Genomic DNA, 21,244 nt, shown 5'->3' on the forward strand with positions numbered 1-21,244 from the left:
ATTGAAATTTTCAAATACAAATAAAAAATGAGTATAGAAAAGAAGTGTCTTCAAATATCGAATATTTGACCAGTGAAAAAAAAAAAGAAAGGAAAATTTAAAAAAATGCAAACCTTGTTCGTCTTGCTTATTTTAGAATCCACATGGTATTTACAATTAAATTAAACTAGAATTGCGCCGAAGTGTATGCCCCTACTAAAAATCCCGGTTTCCATATAGCTTTTTTTTTTTTTATACAGAAATGACCTGCATGAAACTGAGTGGAGCTGTCATATAACTGCTGAATATAACTCACATTTAATCGGCCTTCAGGGGGCTAGAAAAGAATTTCACATATCTCACAAAAAGGGCCTGTCGCGTTTTGAGGATGTTTCACTCCACAGTCCACGCAGTAAAGCATTGTGGTGAAGTAGGCGGCGCTGTGAAACTGCAGTGAAACGGTGTACTCAGTAACTTTCGAATATTCGAAAAATTTCAATAATCAGTTAATCGAAGCAGAGGCATTTGATTTGTGTTCAAAATTTTATTCACACACACCTTATTACAATGAATACATCAAGCAACATTTTAGAGTGCAAATAGTGTACTACAGATTGTGAGGACACAAAACACTGCAGATTAATGTGATGCAAATCATGTAAGGCTGCAAAAGCAGCCTTATTAGTTCTGATAATTTAAGCGACACCTATGCCACGTCTAGGCAAACTAATTAAACTGACTGTTCCAAGGCATTTGCTTTGCATGTTCCTACAGAGAATTTCTGATAAGACAAAGCAATGGCCCAAATTAAGGCATTAGAAAAATTTCTGGGAGGCGCTTAGACTGCAAGCTTAGAAGCAGTAAGGCGGAAGCATTTTAAAATTTTTTTCTGTATGGCTTTTAGCTAGTAATTACCGAATGTTTAGATACTTTAGCAAATGTTGGCTTGTTATGTGGCTACTTTGTTGGTTTTTGGACTTCTGGATTGATTTACGACCTTTCTGGATTAGCTTATTGCTATTGATTACCCAATTTTTAGTTAAGCCAATGTTGGCTTGTGTGGCTACTGTTGGATTGATTATGGATCTGCCTCATTTGACATATTCCTCAGTTCAGTTCAGTTCAGTCATGTCCGACTCTTCGTGACCCTATGGACCATGTCACGCCACGCTTTCCGGTCTTTCACCATCTTCCTAACATCACATAACTTCATCTGCAGTGCCTTGAGGATGCCATCTAACCATCGCGTTCGCTGCCTACCCCTTCTCCGGCGACCCTCCACCTTTCCCAACATCAAATCTTTCTCCAGCGACTCCTCTCTTCTCATCAGATGACCAAAGTAGCTGAGCTTTAACTTTAGAATTTGACCCTCCAATGAGCAGTCAGGGTTTATGGTCGACAATATCGACTGATTTGATCTTCTGGCAGTCCAAGGAACTCTCAAGAGTCTTTGCCAGCACCACAATTCAAATGCGTCAATTCTTCGGCGGTCAGCCTTTTTCACAGTCCAACTCTCGCATCCATACATCACAACTGGAAAGACCATAGCACGAGTTATACGGATCTTGGTTGGCAGACTAATGTCTCTGCTCTTTACTAGGCGGTCAAGGCTAACCGTTGCTCTCTTTCCCAGAAGCAGGCGTCTCCTAATTTCATGGCTGCAGTCTCCTTCCGAGGTAATCTTGGAGCCCAAGAAGAGAAAATCTGTCACAGCTTCCACTTCTTGTCCATTGATGCTCCAGGACTTGATAGGGCAAGACGCCATGATCTTTGTCTTTTTAATGTTCAGTTTAAGCCCAAACTTCTCACTCTCTTCTTGTACGCGCATCAAAAGTCTCTTGAGTTCCACTTCACTTTCTGCCATTAAAGTGGTATCATCCGCATATTCCTACGGGCACCTTAATAAAGCCCTGCTTCCTCCCCTTCAGCAATGTAAGCTTAGCTTCTAAATGCCTTACGTGTCATGTGAACCCAGTGTCATAGCAACACTCCTTTCAATGGGGGCCCACAGCAGTGCCACAAGTGGTGAAGTAAGCGTCTCCATCAATAGAGAGCGCAGGGTCTTCATTTGAAAGCATGTGGCAATAACATTTGGTCAGAACGATTATGAGCATGTGCTCTGTGTTGTGCTTGCTCACCAAAGATGCCCAATTTTTTTTTTTCAAGGGAAAACTATTATGCTGACATCAGCACTGAGAAGGTAGTCAGTATTTGCAGTAGCTCGGCTCAAATGTGCAACAATCAACAGTTTTTCTGCCTTGTGTTTGGCACTTGATAGCCACAGCTGCTTATGCGCCACAAAACCCCATAATACAACCAACAACTAGTTTTTCTGCCGACTTGTTTATTTTCCACTTTGAGGGGCAGGGGCATTCACAAACATCAGGGTACTGATAAAAAGCACTTGTCACCATCAGTGACAAGTGCGGCTACAGAGATAGATGCATGCACACGCATATGCACACTTGGCATAATGATGACACAAAAGTACACTATGCTACGGACTGCATAATAAAACATGTATGTTGGTGTCCGACACTGGAGACACAAAGGACAAATTTGTGCGTATTTCCAAAAAAGCATCTGTAAAAATAGTGCACAACTTGAGCCACAGCTTCCCGCACTGTAAGGGGCCACTGCCGCACATCCCGAACAGCAAAGCAAAACAGTGCCTGGACTGAGTAACAAGGCTTCATATAACATTCTCCACAAACTTGCTTTTCCGCCGTTGGGAGTGTTCAAGGATCACAAAAAAAATCTGCAGAGGCCCCACTGGCAATCTCAATGACAAAATGCCATAGACATTTCAGAACAAGTTGCAATCAACCCAAAAAGATAAAAGTTGCAGGGAAAATTCAGAATTCAAAGAAAAATACGTTTACCAGGAACTGTGGCACATTATTCATAACAGAGCGAGTAAGCAAAACATAAATTTCATCCACAAACCAAATATACACCCAAGTAGGCACCCACATTCATACAAAGACGAACACGGAGTTTGCACTTAACATGCTCCATGTACAAAGCAATGTGAACATAAAAGACTGGAGGACAGGAAAGGGGAGGGGGTTCAGAGTATTCCAGTTACCAAAACAGGAAGGCTTATGTAGACACGAGGCGCTTCTGACATCACTCACGGTCATTTCTTCACAATTTGGACATGCTGCTATACCATTTAATAGTAGCAGTGAAACATATTTAACAGAAAAAACACTTGTGGGTTTGTATTCTTGAGCACAAATTGCTTTACGCAGACTCATTTGGAACAAAGAAGTCTATGGCTTTATGCACCATCCAACTGCAAATGCAGATACCACAAGCAGCTTGCTTAATGGGCCATCACAATGGTACCCAGGTTCTCAGTTCCAGCAAAAGTGATGGGAGGGTTAAACAGGCATGCATTTATGCCTCTACTTCAAGCACTTAATAGAACACACCCGCTACACTTTAAACATGAACAGCATGACAGCAAGGCCACAAGGTAGTGCCAAGGTCTTGGAACAGCATCTCGCAAGCCACTTGTTGCTGTGGGACTAACTGAAGCAGGAGCCCTTTAAAAAGACGTGTAAGTATCTTGTGCGTTCTATTGCATCAAACTGCTACACATAGGCAGCATGTTTGGGCCACAGCTCTTCTACAGACAGGAGAGCTGTCTTGCGGCACTTTGAATGAAGGAGGGGGCAGCAATGATGCCCGTGATTGATGCGCCCTCTTCTGTGGATGGAAGAGAACGAAACGCAGGAAAAAGATTGAGCAGCTACGGCTCAGTCACACCTTGCCGAGTGTGTTGGTCCCGAATGTGCTGCGCTACAACCTCTGGGATTTTCTAGTATGCACCCATCACAGGTGGGTGTCCAGCTGACTTTTACAACAAGCCTAACCGGCTGAACAACACAGTCAAACTGAGCAAACGTGATAGCTTACTTCTGCACAGCCAAAGCTTTTGCTTCAAAAGAGGCTTGGTACATGGTGGCACATTCAAAATGTATGTTCACTGAACTGGTCATTAATTCCACAAAGCCTACAAGCGCAGGTTAAAGCAATAATGTGCGTAGTGTCGTCTTGTCAATCCTTTTGTCTAGTCCGCTAACATTTACATATGCACTACGAAATCCAGAGAGCAAACGCTTCATGCAAGCTTCAATGATGGCACTGACAATTTCTTGCACAAAAATGACAGCAAGAAGGGACCCCATGTAATGGCTTAGAGAAGAAAAAAATAAAATAAAAAAGCGATCATTGAATGAAGGCAACAGTTGTCAACAAGATGTGACTGTGCCACTCCTCCCATGACAGCTTGTGGAAATGGAAGCAAAGAGAATGCGGCCAGCGCCAAGACCTAGAAACAAAGAGATCACAACACATGCCACGACCACCTTCGAAGATACTTTGCACCATTCTCATGGTAGGTCCAATATGTACCATCCATATATCTCCACCAAGGACGAGCTCACACACCAACCAGCACAGACCTATCACTCTCAACCACTTCCCTTTGTTCCCCTTAAGAGATCAGTGCATCTCACTTTCCGTACACACCGCAGAGTTGGTGCTCTCTGCCTACAAGCATGCTCTGTGTGTTTCGACCATCAACAGCTTTCCCGCAGGCTCTCACTCAAAGGCAGAATTACTACTCAACCTAGCTTGCTTAGGAGGATGCATTAGCATGGACTAGCTGACACCCTAAATGAAAAAAGACAAGAGGTGATTTAATTGGACTGCTGAACAGGTGATCAATGATAACACAGAGCAATATAAATTACTGGCTCACTGGACTGCAATCGCTACAAAGCGGGTGAAATAAAAGCATACACAATACTATACTCTAACACACATTTCTGTTTGTGCTTAATAAAAAAAGTGTAGCTCCATTGAACCACAGAAAAGATAGATGTTAGGCATTAACTGTACTTTCTGTTACTGTTTTTCTACACCTGCTTTTTGTTAACCTTTTGCAGTCATGAAGTTTAAGTCATTGCACGATTGCTGCAATCTGGACCATTTCATCAATTTCTAACATCATTAAAATGCACACCGCTGAGTAAGAACGCTTAGTAAATACTGTCTGTACGCCTTTTGGGTAAAAAAAAAAAAATCCTTTCTGCTTTCTTTGCCTTCAATGATGCCACTGGATGAATTATATATATACATATGCTGATAGCTGAAATAACTGCTCCCTAATTAAAATTGCCTTCACCATCACTAGACCCATAAAAATAACTGGGGAAAATGAATATGTCAAAAAACGGCACAACTATCCTTACGGAGGGAAGCCAATGAAGTCGGCTTCCCTCTGTGAGCAAGAGCCAGCTCCAAGTTTTAATTTCTACATGCCCGAAAGGCCTAGTGAGCACACAATCGTTAACAGCTGTACAATGATCAGTTTGTTCGATTCAGAATTGGTTCTCAGTAACAATTCTGAAAAAGTTGTGCCGGTGCCAGTCAGGAGCCGGCGAGGTGCAGTTCCAGTTCTCGCCAAATCGGCATCGTGGCATTGGCAGTGCCACACATCACTGATCAGGCTCGATTCATCAATCGAGCCTTGTCATCTGCTCGCAAATTCCCGTTGGCCGCGAGCTGTAAGTCCTCGTAGTGCATCTATTTTCACGCCTCGCGAGGTAGGTCACAGACGAAAATATTGCCGAAGTCGTTTTTAAATAATTTCTGGAGTCCTCCAACAGTGAAGACCAGGAACCAGACACTGTGCTTTCCTTCGCGGCAACACAGTTGTTACATAGTGGTTCAGACCGAGACCGACAGATTCGGACAGACCGCAGTTAACCAAATTCCCATACAACTGAAGCGCTGTTGCTAGATATTTCAGTTTTGAACTCAGGAGGCTATTCAGGTTGTCACGAGAGACGTTAGAGGAACTCGCCATTTTCACGAAGGATGGCACCGGATCTGACAACGAAGGAGAAAAATGCCCTCAAGTGGACCATCTATGTCTACAAGCATTTCATCGGCAGTGCGCGTTGTCTTCTAGAGCCATCAACACGTGCAAAATTTTTCTGCACCTCCTCCTCGCAGGGTGCCGTGGTTCTTTGCACCAGAGCGGCACCACAACTGCACCAAAACCGATGTTGGATGGGGTGCAACTAGTGACTGCAAAAGGTTAGTAATACATCTTGTTCCATTAGGTTACTAATCAGCATTGTATTTTAGTAGCCCAAATACAAAAGTATTGACGATGCTGGGCTGCAATCGATGCAGTTAAAATGTCTGTTCTATAACTTCATATGTTTCAACATGATCGTTTTTCTGTTTCAGGTACGTTCTCAAAAAAAGTCACAGAAATGGCATTCTACAGGCTCCACAACTACACGCATGGAAATAATGAAAAGTAACAGTAGCAAAAGGAATAACTTCCATTAAATATGGCTCAAAGAATATGTACAAGCAAGCTTTACTGTTTTCTGCTTGAGAATACATGGATGCAACAGCCATACTAGTATCTTGCTTCTAAAGGAACCAGCATTGATCCAAAGACACAGATAATACTCCCTTATGCTTTTTATCATGACACTAAGTACCACGCAAAACAACGTCATTTAGCTAACCCACTGCCACTTTCTTACTCCATTTGCTGATGCAGCTATACAGCATTGCTTTGTTCTACATTTTGCACCAACTATTAACATATGCAGTACCAGACTTCATTAAGGGTCACAAAATGCGTTAACATGATCAGTGTTCCATTTGGCAGAGGAATGCCATAAAGATTTCACACATACACACACACATTCATACTCATGTACAAACACATATTCGCCGCCCACTTGGTGTGATATGCAACCACGAGCAGGACACAAAAGCAGCAAAACGTGGAGTCTTTCATTAGAATATTTTGTCGCAACCCACCAGAGGCCTAACTGGATCATTTTCCCAATCAATCTCGCCGTGGTCCTCAAAGTGGTAGTACTATACCCGCTTCAAAAGGTCTTTTTATACACTTCTGTGATTAATGCTTGAGATCACGTGCCCAAAGAAGAACGATCGTGCAGGGAATAACAAGTGAATGCTGTTTGTAGATGACAACACTCAGGGCTGACAAAACTTGATGCCAGCACCATCCAAATCGTGCTCAGACCAAATGCTCTTGAGCCAGACAGACGTCAGAATAAACAAACCATACAGCTGGCTGCAGTTATATGGAAACATAACCTGAGGAAGTGTATACTAGTTAGGTTATAAATGGTTAACATCGGCTTCAGAGTGCCACTCAGAAAGAAGTCCTCAGGCCTTCCAAAAAACTTCGAAATAAAACAAAACTATGCACATCAGCATACCCTCTGCTGCTCTGCATGCTACTCTACCATCCTTGACCTAGTTCTCAACCGATTTCTTTTTTTTTTCTTCTCAAATGATCTGCTAACAGGTCAGGCTCCCAGCAGACGTGCTCTTATACTGTACTTTTCCAAGCCACTCCTTCACTCGCTACAGTGACCAGATATTAGTCATTATAACCGTGCGCATCATGTGAATATGAGTCATTCAAGACACCGACACACTCGATCCCTGCTTATTCAGTTCAGTGATCTTGTTTCTCTCCGTATGATATTAATGCCATAAAATTCTTTCTTGAACGTAACTAAGCTTACTTTCCTAACACAAATGGTACCCCGCAAGTCCTCCAAGGCCATTATTGAGACAAAAACCAGAGGTCAGAAAAATGAATCAATTTTCATCTCTTACACTATACTGATGGTCTGCACTCATATTAATTAATGACAAAGAAGGGTTTCCCAGCCGTTTGCCACATATACAGTGGAATACCACTATGTTCCCAGAGTTCTAGCTTCTAGTTATACACATTACATGCTGTATCTCAATAAAATAAAAGGTTCGCATACATTTTCTGACTAAAAAAAAGGAAGACCATTAACTATATAACTATGGTGCCTGGTGCACCAATTTCAAAAAAAAAAAAAAAAGTATAAATTATGCAATGTTGGTTTCCACAGTGTCATCTACAATAAAACAGAAGGAAAACAATGGCTTCACTTCCCAACTTAGCAGAACACACATACTAATTCTATTCTTGCCTAGCAGCCAGGTAAGGCTAACAACTACATAATATATAGTCAAACAGACATACGATAATTGATAATCAATACATATGCAGCTACATGGCAAAAGACAACTAGTGAAGAATGAAGGTACATTTTACGACTTCAATGGATGTGCACCACTACTATCTCCGTTCCGAATGACTCACAGCAAACCACAGCCTACCACAATATTCGGCACTCGGACTCACCAGTCTTTGCGACATCGGTGCTGCCCAGAACCCAGCATATGCCGTGCACACAAGTTTCCTGAAACTGCTCTTGCATTTTGCGTCACACGAGAAAAAAAAAAAAAAAAAAAAAAAAAAAAAAAAAAAAAAAAAAAAAAAAAAAAAGCACTAACTCTTCAGCAAAAGCTGTCGATACCCTCCTTTCACTGCACAGGCCATTGAGATTCATACAGCCCTTACGCTCACGCTGAAGGCATAAGTGCTTTGCTAGCACAATTAAGTGTACAGAAAAGCCAAAGAAACCCCTCAACAATGCCACAGACTCCTCTGGGCATCCATCAGCAAGATTTGCTACAACACACAGACATTCCATCACTGATACTGCAAGCAGTTTCCGAGCGCTGATGTAGACTAAGGTGTACAAAGTCATTAACCTGTCTCCTATAGTCCTTACCACACTGATGTAGAACGAAATGGCAAACCCTGAGTGTAACAAACCTGAGTTCCACACATGAATCAGTTACTTTTTTGCTAGTAAACAGTGTTGCTTGTTCACCGAGAGAAAAAAAAATGAATTTCTATACAAAGAGTGAGTTCTAAAGCAAGCCCGAGTGTTTGCCTGCAATTACAAAGCAGCTAAGATAATGCCAAAATGTTCTCGCAGTCAAAGTGACCAGTATACTGGTGACTGTGGTCCAGTCAGTGGTCGGTGGTATCCTGTGCACAACGAAGTGCCAGGTACAAAAAGGTGGGGACAGCATCAACAAGGAAGGCTCAAGCTCTCAGGGCTGGCTCAGATGAGGGTGTCCAACTGTGCCTGAATTTGCTCCAACTGCAACAGGAAAAAAAGAGCGTCAACTGTACCACTTGAGCATAGGCAGAACCAAGGGACACCAGGTCTAGATTAGCATGATGTCACGAATACAGCAGAATCCGAATGGTACAATCAATACTAATACGAATTTCGGCATAATTCTAATTTTAAAATTCTCTGGTCATAGTGCACCGTGTAAAATGTGTATAGTTTCGGGCATTGCAAACACCCTCTCACACCACCACAGATAATACGAAAGTGCAACCCGCAAGCCCCACCTTTCAGTGCATATGCTGATGTCACCATTACCAGTCCCGCAGAAAGCACCGCGAGTAGTGAGCGATGGCCATGTAACCGTAAATAAACTCCGTCAGTCGTAAAACAGATGTGCGGAAATGCATTCCGTGCTTCAGAGCACAAATTTTGTTGTTCTTGGAAGACACAAATACCTGACGATACGAACATTTTTCGCGACTCCTCCCCTCCGATTACTTTTTTGTTTTTGCCACGAATGGCACTTCGATAAGCCAAGAAATTGTGCATCCAAAATATGTCTTGTGGTTCTTATATAACCCTGCCAGATTTCAGCAACTACACCTTGTTAAGTGAATTTTCCGGTCAAGAGTTCACTGATTTCACACAAAGCCCTAGTTTTACAGAAAGAAAGCAGTGTGGTGAATGCTGCTGAGTGCAATCTAATTACAAAACTGCAGACTGTCGCTTCGCGTGCGGCCCAGTTGTCCTTCGTGAACAGAGAGGCCACCGTGTCTTGGGAGAACAGTATGAAAATGAATTGTAAACAGTAAGATGATTCCATCTGTGGATAGTTAGACTGCAACCTAAGGCAACGGAGATCACCAGGAACATAACATATGTGCAAATTTGGTTCAGCTGGCCTGTCTTCTTACACTCCAAGTGCAATTTCACATACATACTGGAAAAATGTAAAAATTATAAAATAAAGAGAGGGAGCAAATAAATTGCTTCTAGCAGCTCTTCATTAGTTCACATTCTCTGGAAACTTGACATCTTCTTGGCATGAACTTTCATAGCAAGTACTAGCCAACATAGATTGCTGCAGATCTACTCCAGTGTGTTTACAACTGCAAACAGTGCAATATAGTCAGGTAGCGAAAAAAAAAAAAAAAAACAGCAGAATCGCAACATGTGCTCCAAATAGTGCCTGCAAAAGATAATAAGCCTGCTACATGAGGTTCAGGGTAATTCCCCAAGGTGGAGTAAAATTTGTAACAAGGGAGTAATTACTCAACACATGTTAACAAAGCCAATCCCACTTTGAGCCAATTAATTCATCCTCGCCCTACCAGATGATCTGTTAGCCAGTGTAGTTAGTTCATTAGGAGCAACTGCCCCAGACAGGCAGTGTCTTGGGTTTCAACCACAGATCAGGACGAATTTTTCAACTATGAAATTTATGCAGTGTATAGCTATCCTTTCTGGTATGACTGTGCCTGAGTGGAAGTTAACGAGTAATTACTCCCTTACTACATTGAGCTTACCTGTGCACTTGGTCTATGGTACTCAGAAAGCAGTGCATAAAGTTCCCAATGCCAGGCACTTGCATTTGAATGCTAAGTTCGAGTCTAAAATCATACACCTATAACAAGCTCTTTATTGACTGCCGACAAAATGACAAACTTGTGCTGGTGATTTGGAGAAACTGAAATGAAAGTTTGAAAGAATGATGGGCATTTGCTAACCCAGTTTCTAAACCTGCAGTGCATCTACCACATATGTGCAATCTAACACGTCAACAGAACCCTGTTCCACAGCCAGAAGCGCATGAAGGTAAACAACTATGCTGGTTAGTATGATTGTTAGGTGCACCTGTACTTGCTGTGGCAATTATAACACTGCAGTGGCATCATCTGCATGGCACTCAAAACAGAACAGTTCCTGTTGAAGATGACAACAACACAGAGAATCATTTCGCAAAAAAAAAAATGCGCGTACAAGACAGACTCGCATTTTAGAGCTGCGAAGCAAGTGAAGCACACCTGTGTGTAGAGGTTGAAAAGCTGCCCATGCGAAAACTGCAACAGGAGATGATCGTGCGCAGCTCCTGTGGAGACGACAAGGTCCACCAGAGAATGAAGCCTCTTGGACCGTGCTGTGGACTGCTGTGCTGCTCTCACTTGAACCTCCCAGTCCACATTTCGCAGCTGCAGAAAGCAGGCATGTTAACATTCGGTCAAACTAGCATTGCGTCTTAATGGACCTCACTTTCTGCTACACCCCAAAACTGCTGCTCCCAAGAAAAGGCAAACATGAAGTTCCCAGCATTCAGAACAGCTGCACCAACCTCTCTGGGGGTGAGGGAGCGCTGCTTCAGCTGCTCAACCACCTGCTTAGCATGGCTTGTCCATGACTGCACCATGCACTGCACCTAATGAAAAAAAAAAAAAATTGAGAGAGACCGCACGTCTCGGTATGTTGCAGCTTAAGTGCCAACAAACACCAATCTTATAGCCCTTAACATACCTGTGCTGCGCACGTTCATTACTGCTGTGACAGTGCCGATAGGCCCATCGTTGTTGTAGCTCGCGCTTTCTTGTAATTCCATACTAATGCCAACCGGCATCAGGAAAAGTTTTTGGTATAAAATGTTCATAGATGCTACTATTTTTTGTGTAATAAAAGGAATTAAGTGAATGCTTAATTACTTTCATAACCAGCAGTTAGCTTTGAAAAAGTATGCCAAAACCTGGCAAACAGCTGGGTGTCACAGATCACACGCCGCCATTATGAGCTGTAATCTACTGTCACCAGTTAAAATCAAGTAACAGTTAATTTATTAGGCATCCATATTTACACCTTTTGCTTTAAAGCTTTCATGTCTGTGCAAAGCCATTTATATTTCTTTTTTTTTTTTATCACCATCATCAACCAAGCCGAATCCACTGCTTCCTATTATTCCTGTCTTCCATCCGCCACAGAAATAGAAAAATTATGTTGCTGGCTTTATGCAGTTAACCAATGCTTGTAAAGCAATTTTTCAGAAATCAGCAAGAGAAAAAAATTAAAGGCATCATTAACCATCTGCCTTTTATTCGAGATACACCAAACTTTTCTTCTGAAAGCTCTGAAGATTTAGATCAACTGTTGAGACAAATTCACTGCGATAAACACACTTAGTAGGTACTGAGCAAACTTAGCCATGCTCATGGAAGCTTCTTAGTTTTCCAATGTATCGGATTGTCTTCCGCCTGGGCATATACAACAACTGTGCTGGAAGCAAGGGTAGAAATGTAAACTGCAATGCTGAAATGTCATACCTTGCTCTCTTCCATGTCCAGGTCAGTCAGCTGGGTACGGAGTACCTGAGGCTTGGCCATATGGAATGCAGCCTGCGCAAAATGGCCAGCAGATGCATTGGAAAAAACTGGATTGACACAAAAGGCACTGCACAGAGCAGGCACGGCTCCAGCCCAGATCAACAAAATAACAGCAGATAACAGCGCCTAAAACTGCACTTTGTCTAGAAACTTGGCAAACCATAAAGATAACAATCAAACTTGGTCGACTAATTCACTAAACAAAAGAAATTGCTGCTATCAGCTTTCTTCAGCATGAGGATATTGGTACTCTGGAATGAGCAAATCACCTCTTCCCAGCAATCACGTTTGATTCGGGTCAGTCTCCTCAGATAAATTTCCTAGTGCATTTAAAGTTCTCAAATGTAATGCAGTTTAAGATTCTATTCCGAATCAAAAAATACAGAAACATGAACAAACCACCTTCATGAAGCCATCAAATAGCTAAGCACCACCTTCTCCCACATTTCCAAATGAACCAGATGTCACAGTATACCTAGCAATGTTTTTAAGTTTATTATTACTATGCATTAGTTATTTCGTTCTGCGAACTCTACAATAACACTGACCTGCTGTTTCAACAGCCTATTCCATAGCCACCCACTGTCTGGTCTCCAAACTGCTCCTTCTACCTAACCTAGTGCTGATTTTACGTCATCGTAGAAGCTTTGGCTACGTGGTCATCACAACTAGATGTGGGCACGTAGGCCTGTTAAAGCATTAATTGATACCTCCAGTCAAGAGCAATTGTGATACCTGTCACCCTCTTGTCAATGCTATAGGACTTATCTATGTTTGAATCTAGCTTTATGTTTATTGACAAGGAATCCCACACTTAGTTCTTGTCTCTCCGCTTAGCCACAATAGCATAGTAGCCCACCTTTTAGTGCAGTATATATAATCCACAGGTTTCGTACGGGCGCCTTAAAAAGAACATTCAAGGACTTTGAAGGCCATTCTAGATAATTTTAAAGGACTTACTATAAAGCTATATTTCGAAATTTAGCATCACATAAGCAACAGCATAAAAATGTATTGTTAATGCGATAGCACTGTGGCCACATTTTCCAGAAAACCCGGTGTCACCATTGTGAGTGAAAAGTCGTGGTCATGCCTCTGGCAGGTGTCAGCTGGGAGGTGACATGAGCATACAATGACCGGTCATTGGGTTGTATGATGTCACGAGACCACACGACCAAGGCCAAGCTGGCAGATGCTGCCCACTTGCACTTACATTCCGTTTAATACATAGCAGTCAACGCAGCCAAAGCTGCGGTGCCTGTTTGCTCTCCTCGTCCGCATCGTAATGTGCGTCAAAAATAAAAAGGGTAATGAATTGAAAATCGAAGTGATTGTTGATCGATATTGTAGTGTAATGATGCAAGTGCTCTATTTTGCAAATAGATTGATTTTTATTTTATGCTCTCTAAAACAAAGCAACTTAGTTTTCTGGGTTTCTCCGGCTCCTTCTGTATCAAGTTTTCGCAATCAGGCTAGCCGAAGCTGGTATCTGGGCCAGCAAGCTTCGTCAACCTCTTCGTTCGGCCTCTTCACTAACCACGTAGTTTGTCATATTCTCACGATAACAATATCAATTACTGCGGCAAATGCACTAATATACTACAGCGCTTGTTGCGTTCCATCACCCATAAACCACATCAATCAATGTTGCGTAGCGTCCAGGCAAGGCTGCTCCGAATAATCAACGCCACACTGAATTCTACCATCCCCAATTAACAATTCATTGTTCGCAGCATGCAAAAAAAGTCAGTGAATGCCGAAAAACGGCACTTCTAATCATGTCCATCGCCTACACATTGCATTGAATTTTCCCTTCGAAAAAAGTAACCAGCGCAGCATTTTTAAAACTATAGTCATTTCAGTTTGATGAAAAATAGGCAGTTATATATACCTTGCGTTCCAAATTTGTGCCTAGCGATTCTTTATAAAGAAGGGAGGAATCTGAGGGTTGAATCTCGGCCCCTCATAAAACGAGCAAGGATGCCCGCGCTTCGTACCACTGAGCCATGATGCAAAGCAGAGTGAAACTATTTATTTTCTGCAGCAGTGGACTACTCCTGTACCTTCGGCTGTGTTACTGCTATGTATGAAATAGAGTATAGTCCTTGAAATGAGAGGGCGAGATGGGAATTCAGCCTTCCAGGACCTTTGGATCCTGGAATTTAGGAAGGCTGCCCCTAGGCCACACAGGCATGTTCATACGGCTTGGTCAAATCTGGACTTTTATGCCTATCTATTATATATGGCAGCTTACGTCGACATACTAATGTGTATATGCAGATTAATCAGAGGTACAAATTAAATTAGAAATTAAATGAGTAGCAAAGTACATGTATGCGAACAAGGATCTGCAAGGGGAGCCGAAAAACAGGAGCCATTAACACTACCACGTCATACCCTTAGAGGTAGAGATTAAGCATTCCTTCAAGATAAGAAGCACACCATGTTCAGTGCTTCATTTGTGTGCTATGGTCTACATAAGGCAAAACAGCACAGAAATGCAGGCTAGAAGCTTTCCTTTTCTTTTCTCAAGTGTTAACACAGAAGATGGATGGTAAAAAGATGGCATGCCTTCGTATAGCTATGGTACAGTGCTAGTTTGATATACATGACCTCTTAATGCAAAAAACATGTAAGATGCAGAATAACCGCACATTATAAATTGGCTACAATTCTCACCCGAGAAGTGAACAGCTGGCAGATGCATTCAGTTACAGTAAGCGCTACGCACCACATATTCAAGGTTTCATATCATATTTGAGCCATCAACAGCTAGAAATGATATCCAGAAATGCAGGCCAGTGTGTTCTGCCAAGCGTTCTGAGCCAAACACTTTAGTTCACTATATGACTACCAAGAACATCCAAAGTGGAAGAAGAGCATTGCCTACCTGTTCCAGGATAAAGGAAAGGGACTCGAGCAGAAGGGTGACCTCCTGGGCATCGCAGCCGAAGGCCCGCTGCAGCTTCTGCTCCTCCTCTTCACTGAAACTGCGCTCATCCTGGAGTGAATTGCATATTTTGATTTGATTTGATTTTGATTTTTATTGAGACAATGTCTCGGATACACAAAATGCTCACAACAAGCAGCAGAAGCAAGAGCATGGATGAAGGTTCACACTTTCACAGTGACATAAGTATACACTGAATATTTACAAGGTATATTTAGAATAAGAAATATAAGCAAATTCACACAGTTAACAGAACATCAAGGACATAAGGAATTTCTGCATGAAACAACCCTTTAATCACCCGAACAAGAAAGAAGGTAAGCTATAGCCTTCTTTTTGAAGGCATTCTGGGAAATACTTTTCTGAATAATTTCCATGGCCAGTATATGTTTATTAAGAACGATGGGAATTAATAGTGATATATATTATGAATTAGCCTTCTAATAAATACTTTCATCTTGCTTCTGACCCCTCTGTTAAGTACAACCCCATCAGAAGCAGTTAACTTGTTGCTTTTTATTACTACCGAAATGTGAAAATGAACAGCAGTTGTGAGATGCCACATTTCACAAGGCACTGCTATTAGAAAGGCCATACACAAATAGGTCCAAAGTGGTTTTTGAGAAGCTATGATGAGGAAAACTACATTTGTTTCTAGTGTATACAAGTGATTAAAAAGAAATCAAGGCACTCAAGAACTGTTATGAGCCCCCAGTTTAAAAATCTGGAATAGAATGGCTGCAACACAAGTTGAATCATTTGTGAATTGTAAAAACATCCTGAAAGGGACAAATGGGCTCTGAGGGATGCCATAGTACTAAATGGCTCTGAATTAATGCAGACCATGAGGGGTTTTTTACTGTCACCGCGCTGCATACGAGCGTCTTTGCATTCCACCTCCAAAGAAATGTGCTAGGCCTGGAGTTGAACCCATGACCTTGAGGATCAACAGCCGCAAACTCAAGGCACTGAACCACTGCAGCGGCGAGACCCATCATTTCAATACAGATTCCCGAGCTCATAGCTGACTTTCTCGAAAATGGGCATGCTGCATGATTATGCATGACAACTATCTTTTTGTGTGTGACAATTTTAAGCAAAACAAGATGACAGTAAGCAAAACAAGATGACAAGGTTCGATGCAAGCGTGTATATGGTCCACATATACAAAGCTAAGACTGAATGCAGACCTCAGCAGCACCATAATACCAAAGCTATGCAAGCAAGTAAGTTTTTCAGACTTTGCGCAACTGCTTGGTCTCTGCAGCTGCAGAAACAGAAAATCAACAAGAAACGTGTCATTTAAGGCAACAATGGACGCACAAACTTACTTTACAGGGCAGCTTCTGTAAAATTCTGGCAAGTAGAGCAGTAAATTTGGTGTCGTCAAGCTGGTTAATAAGCTTCACCGCCTGCTCCAGCCTGCGTAAGTGGAAAAGTAGAAGTGTCGCTGAGAACTCACAGCATGAAACGTGCAAGAAGTAATGGAACTGTGGCAAATGATCTTCATAACTGCAGGATTTCATGATAGCACTTTGCCGGTGTTTCACATGTTAGAAAAAAAAAAAATCAAGAAATCAACAGTAAACAATATAAAGACAACAAATTGATCATGAAAATTACAGACTGCTTCAACTAAAACAATTTAGATGCCAGCATCCAAGCTTTACTAGAAACTATACACAAAAGCCCACCGTACACAAGAGGCAAAAAACGCAAGAACTGCAGCAAGCAATCATATAATTTGCAGCACCAGAATACTGTAACAAGCAAGGTTACACAGATAATTGATTGTGCAGTGTTGAGTAATTTGTAGAAAAGCTATTTACAATATGCACACTACTCTGATGTGTTTTCTTTTTTTTTTTTTAATACTAAAACATATGCTGCTTTACCACATTTATAGCTTAAGCTTCATTCTCTTTTTTTGTTACTGCATAATGTTGCGAAGTAGTCAGCAATTTTCATGCTGCTATGAATCAATGTATATAAAGTTTCTTTGTGTTACATGCTCAGGATGAACAATGGCCGCAGTATTCAGAATACTTCAGTACAAAGTCAAAAAGACCCTTTATGATGTAGAAATCATGTAGTGCATATGTATCTCAAGATGCGCAAGAAACCCTCTTTAAGAGGATCAAATAACATAAGCATGTTCTTCAAGACAGTACACGAATGAAGATAGTGGCGAGGAACGTCCACTGTGCACACGTACGAACGCACACGCACACACACTCGCTATCACAATGATAAGACAGACCATAGGAGTGGTAACCGCAGAGCGGGACCTTTATTTTTTTTTTTTTTTTTTTTTCTGTAAACAAGGTTTCAAGTTGTGGACACCACGGCAACAGGTTCAATTGTGACCTTACAGGTGAAATTTTAGCTTACGCCACAGCAATATCGTTTCTCGTTTTTCTCCTTGAAACGCACCTTCAGCCACCATCACGAAAGGTGATGCCTGATAGGCGATATCACTTCCGGGGTCGGTGCCTAAGAGGCGGGGAGGTACGCTAGAGGATACAAATATCGACCCATATTTCGAAGCAATCTGATAACAGCCAACGACATCGGAATGTTTATCAAGCATTACGTAAAGTGTGCATCCGGGCAGCGTATAGACGCGGTTTATTAGAAGTTCGCGAGCAACACACAAGACGCCCGTTGCCGGGGCACAGTGGTCATTGCGTTCCTGCCGTTTTCCGAAAGAAATGCGTCTTGAAACTCACTAAGGTTCGTTAAACGCAATCCTGAGCACATGTGACACTTGAAATGACCAAAATAGATATGCAGTTCGGCAGCGACGAAGACAGTACCGCTGTGCTACAGCCGAGATCTCGCGCCATTCAAAGCTAGGCCACCAATGTGTGTCAAGGTTTCTAGGCCATGCACGCCGCCCGGCGATATTGATTACCGCATCAGCTGGAAGCACCGGCCAAGCGGACACTGCGTCCAGCTGCGAACGTGTCGCTTTGAAATGCGAATCATACCCAAGTGATCTGTCTGAGGAAAGTTGCAGCGCAGTTCGACAGAAATTACAAATAACTGCAAGGAGGGGTGGTAGCGTGGGAGGAACCTTGGCGCCAAGGTTATCAAGAGCTCGGCCCAAGAAGAAAAAAAAGTGAGTCAGCACGGGACTTGGGAGCAAGGAAACAAGCTATATCTTTTGTACTAGTAGTGCTGAAGATCATGATCGTCACGCCGAACGGGAAGAGGAATGTGAATATTTACCGCACTGTTTTGGTGAACATAGAGACAGTCATCGCGTTCCAGTGCGTCGAATGTGCACTTGTTGCTATGCTACAGACGCGTACAGAAAAAAAGAAAGAAGAGCGGACGATGGTTGCGCCATCACAGACAGCCGACATGAAACCGAAACTTGTTGAAAGCATGAAGAACAGTTTGACGAAATTACGTAATATTTATTTTTATTTTTAATAATTTTGTTATATAGTAAATAACAATATAAAACTTGCAGTCTACCTTTCTACGCGTTGGTGGCGTTAATAGCGCTTCAACTGATAGCATCATCATCATTGCCACTAGCTGGCCAGTCATGTCATGTCATAACTCTATTGGCTCTGTGTGGTTTAGATTCTGAAGAAAATGGCTGGTGCCGCAACTACTCTTGTCGAGCCATCTTCCGGATTTTGCTTCGAAAATTGTCGCCGGAATGCTTTCCTGCTATCAAAAGGGTTACCACTCCCCAAGGCAACAAAGACCGGTACAACTATTGCTGGCATAGTGTTCAAGGACGGAGTAATCTTGGGAGCCGATACCCGGGCCACCGCTGGAGGTTTTGTTGCCGACAAGAACTGCGACAAGATCCACTACCTTGCTCCTAACATCTATTGTTGTGGTGCGGGCACTGCTGCTGATACAGTGAAGACAACGAAAATGATATCGTCGCAGCTGGAGCTTCATCGCTTGGCCACTGGTCGGATTGTGCCTGTGTGCACAGCTAATCGCATGCTGAAGCAAATGCTGTTCCGGTACCAAGGTTACATTAGTGCGGCATTGGTGCTAGGTGGTGTGGACACAACTGGCGGAGTCCTCTGCAGCATTCATCCACATGGCTCTACAGACAGGCTTCCTTTTGTGACTATGGGTTCAGGATCCTTGGCTGCAATGGCTGTGTTTGAGCGTGACTGGAAGCCTGACATGTCTCTGGAAGAAGGGAAGAAGTTGGTGAGGGATGCCATCGCTGCTGGCATCTTCAACGACTTGGGATCAGGCAGCAATGTGGACTTGTGTGTGATCACCCGTGGTGGAATAGCCTATCTTCGCCCTTATGAAGAGGCAAATAAGAAGGGCGAGCGGCATCTGAGCTACAAGTTCAAGAAGGGAACAACGCCTGTCTTAGCAACCAATGTAGTTCCAGTTGAAGTGGAGGAAACTGTTGTGAAGCATGTGGAAGTTGAAGTCATGGAAGTTGGTTGAGCTGAGGTATCAGTGCACAGTTGGCAAATAAAGAGTTTAGAAACAGTAATTACAAGTTGGTGATGTAGATTATAGAGGACACACTGCAGCCATGGGTGAAAAGCAAGGGTATGCTATAAATGGGTTCAGGAAGTGGAAGAGGTTAGAGGGCAGTCATTAACATAGTGTATTGAAACAGTAAAACAGAAACACAGGCCATATAGATAATGTTTCTTGATATTAAAAAAGCATGTAGCACGATAGTTAGAGAATGTCGAGGACACTCAGAACACAGGAGCCAAATTATGCAACAGTCGCATCACACAGACCTGTCATTCGCCCCGCTCTAACACTATAGCCATACGGGCGCGTTTGTGGAACATATAGGATGGAAAAACAGCGCAAAAGATAAGCACCAGACAGTACAGCGCTCGTCTTGTGTTTCTTTGCTCTGGTGCTTGTCTTTTGCACTGTTTTTCGATCCCGCTTTAATGCTGACCAGTGGACTTATCAACCAATATAATTGACAGATTTGTGATAGTTTTTATGATGTGATCATTGCATAATTTAGCTCTAGATGTGGAAGATGGAGTAGCTAACCTTTTAAAAGATAAGACCAAACTAAAATGTAGACCAAGGTTTTTTTTTTATTTATTTTCTTTTTTTCAAGCAAGGAGTAAAGATTGAACAGTAATTACCAGGATTAATGCCCGCAGATGGTAAAGTACTAATGGCTGACAACAGAAGATTTGTAGTGATTGATGGATATTTGCAACACAGAAGGAGATAGATTAGTTCTGAGAGAAAAATCTGCAGTCATGATTTTTAATGATAGCAAAGATTGTAAGTATAGGCTACAGAAGGTCACACTGAAGACATTAGATAAATACAAGTATGGTGGGGTGTAAATAAATAGTGTCAATTAAGTGTATAATGGAGTATGAAAAATTATGTCTAAAGGAAATAGGATTGCAGCAGTAATGAAAAACAGGCTGCTGTGATATTGCAATGGGTACAAAGTTTGTTTTGGTTTTGTTTTATATGTAGTTTTTTTTTTCCTGTGAGCTATTTCACATCAAATGATGCTGAGCACACTAGCAGAGCATGGGGTGGTGGTGGTAAAATCTAATCTCCAACAGTTACAGGATAGGCATCAACTTGTCCACCTAGACGCCGGCCTGGAGTCCTTGGACCCAGGTGGCGTGTTCGGTCAGTCAGATTGCACCTAGCTGTGTTTCAGGGTGTGTGCTCAACAGTAGTCTCCTAAAATCCTGTTTTTGCCTCTTGATTTATATTTTCAATTTCTTGATAGAAGTGGCCATTGTCCATGCCATCGCAAGGGCAATTGCCTCTTCAGCTGTGTCAACTAAGCTCGTCCTGACCAAGCCGTTTATCCTTAAGTTTTGTTCATCATCTGTTACTATCGCAACCATAACATGCCTATCCTCATACTCGGTGACGTTGACATAAACCATGTCCTGTCTTCC

General features: G+C 42.3%; 1 protein-coding gene and 1 pseudogene across 1 annotated transcript; one reads left to right on the plus strand and one right to left on the minus strand.

The window, feature by feature from the left end:
- Positions 1-7,282: 7,282 nt before the first annotated feature.
- On the minus strand, positions 7,283-18,642 carry Vlet (COMM domain containing 10 protein valette). Its single transcript, XM_084594127.1, has 7 exons — positions 18,570-18,642; positions 16,670-16,760; positions 15,279-15,389; positions 12,329-12,400; positions 11,356-11,439; positions 11,051-11,215; positions 7,283-9,050 (listed from the first exon to the last, which is right to left on the minus strand). The coding sequence occupies exons 1-7, from the start codon at positions 18,599-18,601 to the stop codon at positions 9,012-9,014; spliced, it is 594 nt and encodes a 197-aa protein (XP_084450253.1). The 5' UTR covers positions 18,602-18,642; the 3' UTR covers positions 7,283-9,011.
- Positions 18,643-18,875: 233 nt separating this feature from the next.
- On the plus strand, positions 18,876-19,827 carry LOC146198620 (proteasome subunit beta type-7 pseudogene; annotated as a pseudogene).
- The last annotated feature ends 1,417 nt before the right edge of the window (positions 19,828-21,244 follow it).

Source organism: Amblyomma maculatum, chromosome 2 (assembly GCF_055883805.1).
Source record: "Amblyomma maculatum isolate TAMU_Amacu chromosome 2, ASM5588380v1, whole genome shotgun sequence".
Taxonomy (NCBI): domain Eukaryota; kingdom Metazoa; phylum Arthropoda; class Arachnida; order Ixodida; family Ixodidae; genus Amblyomma; species Amblyomma maculatum.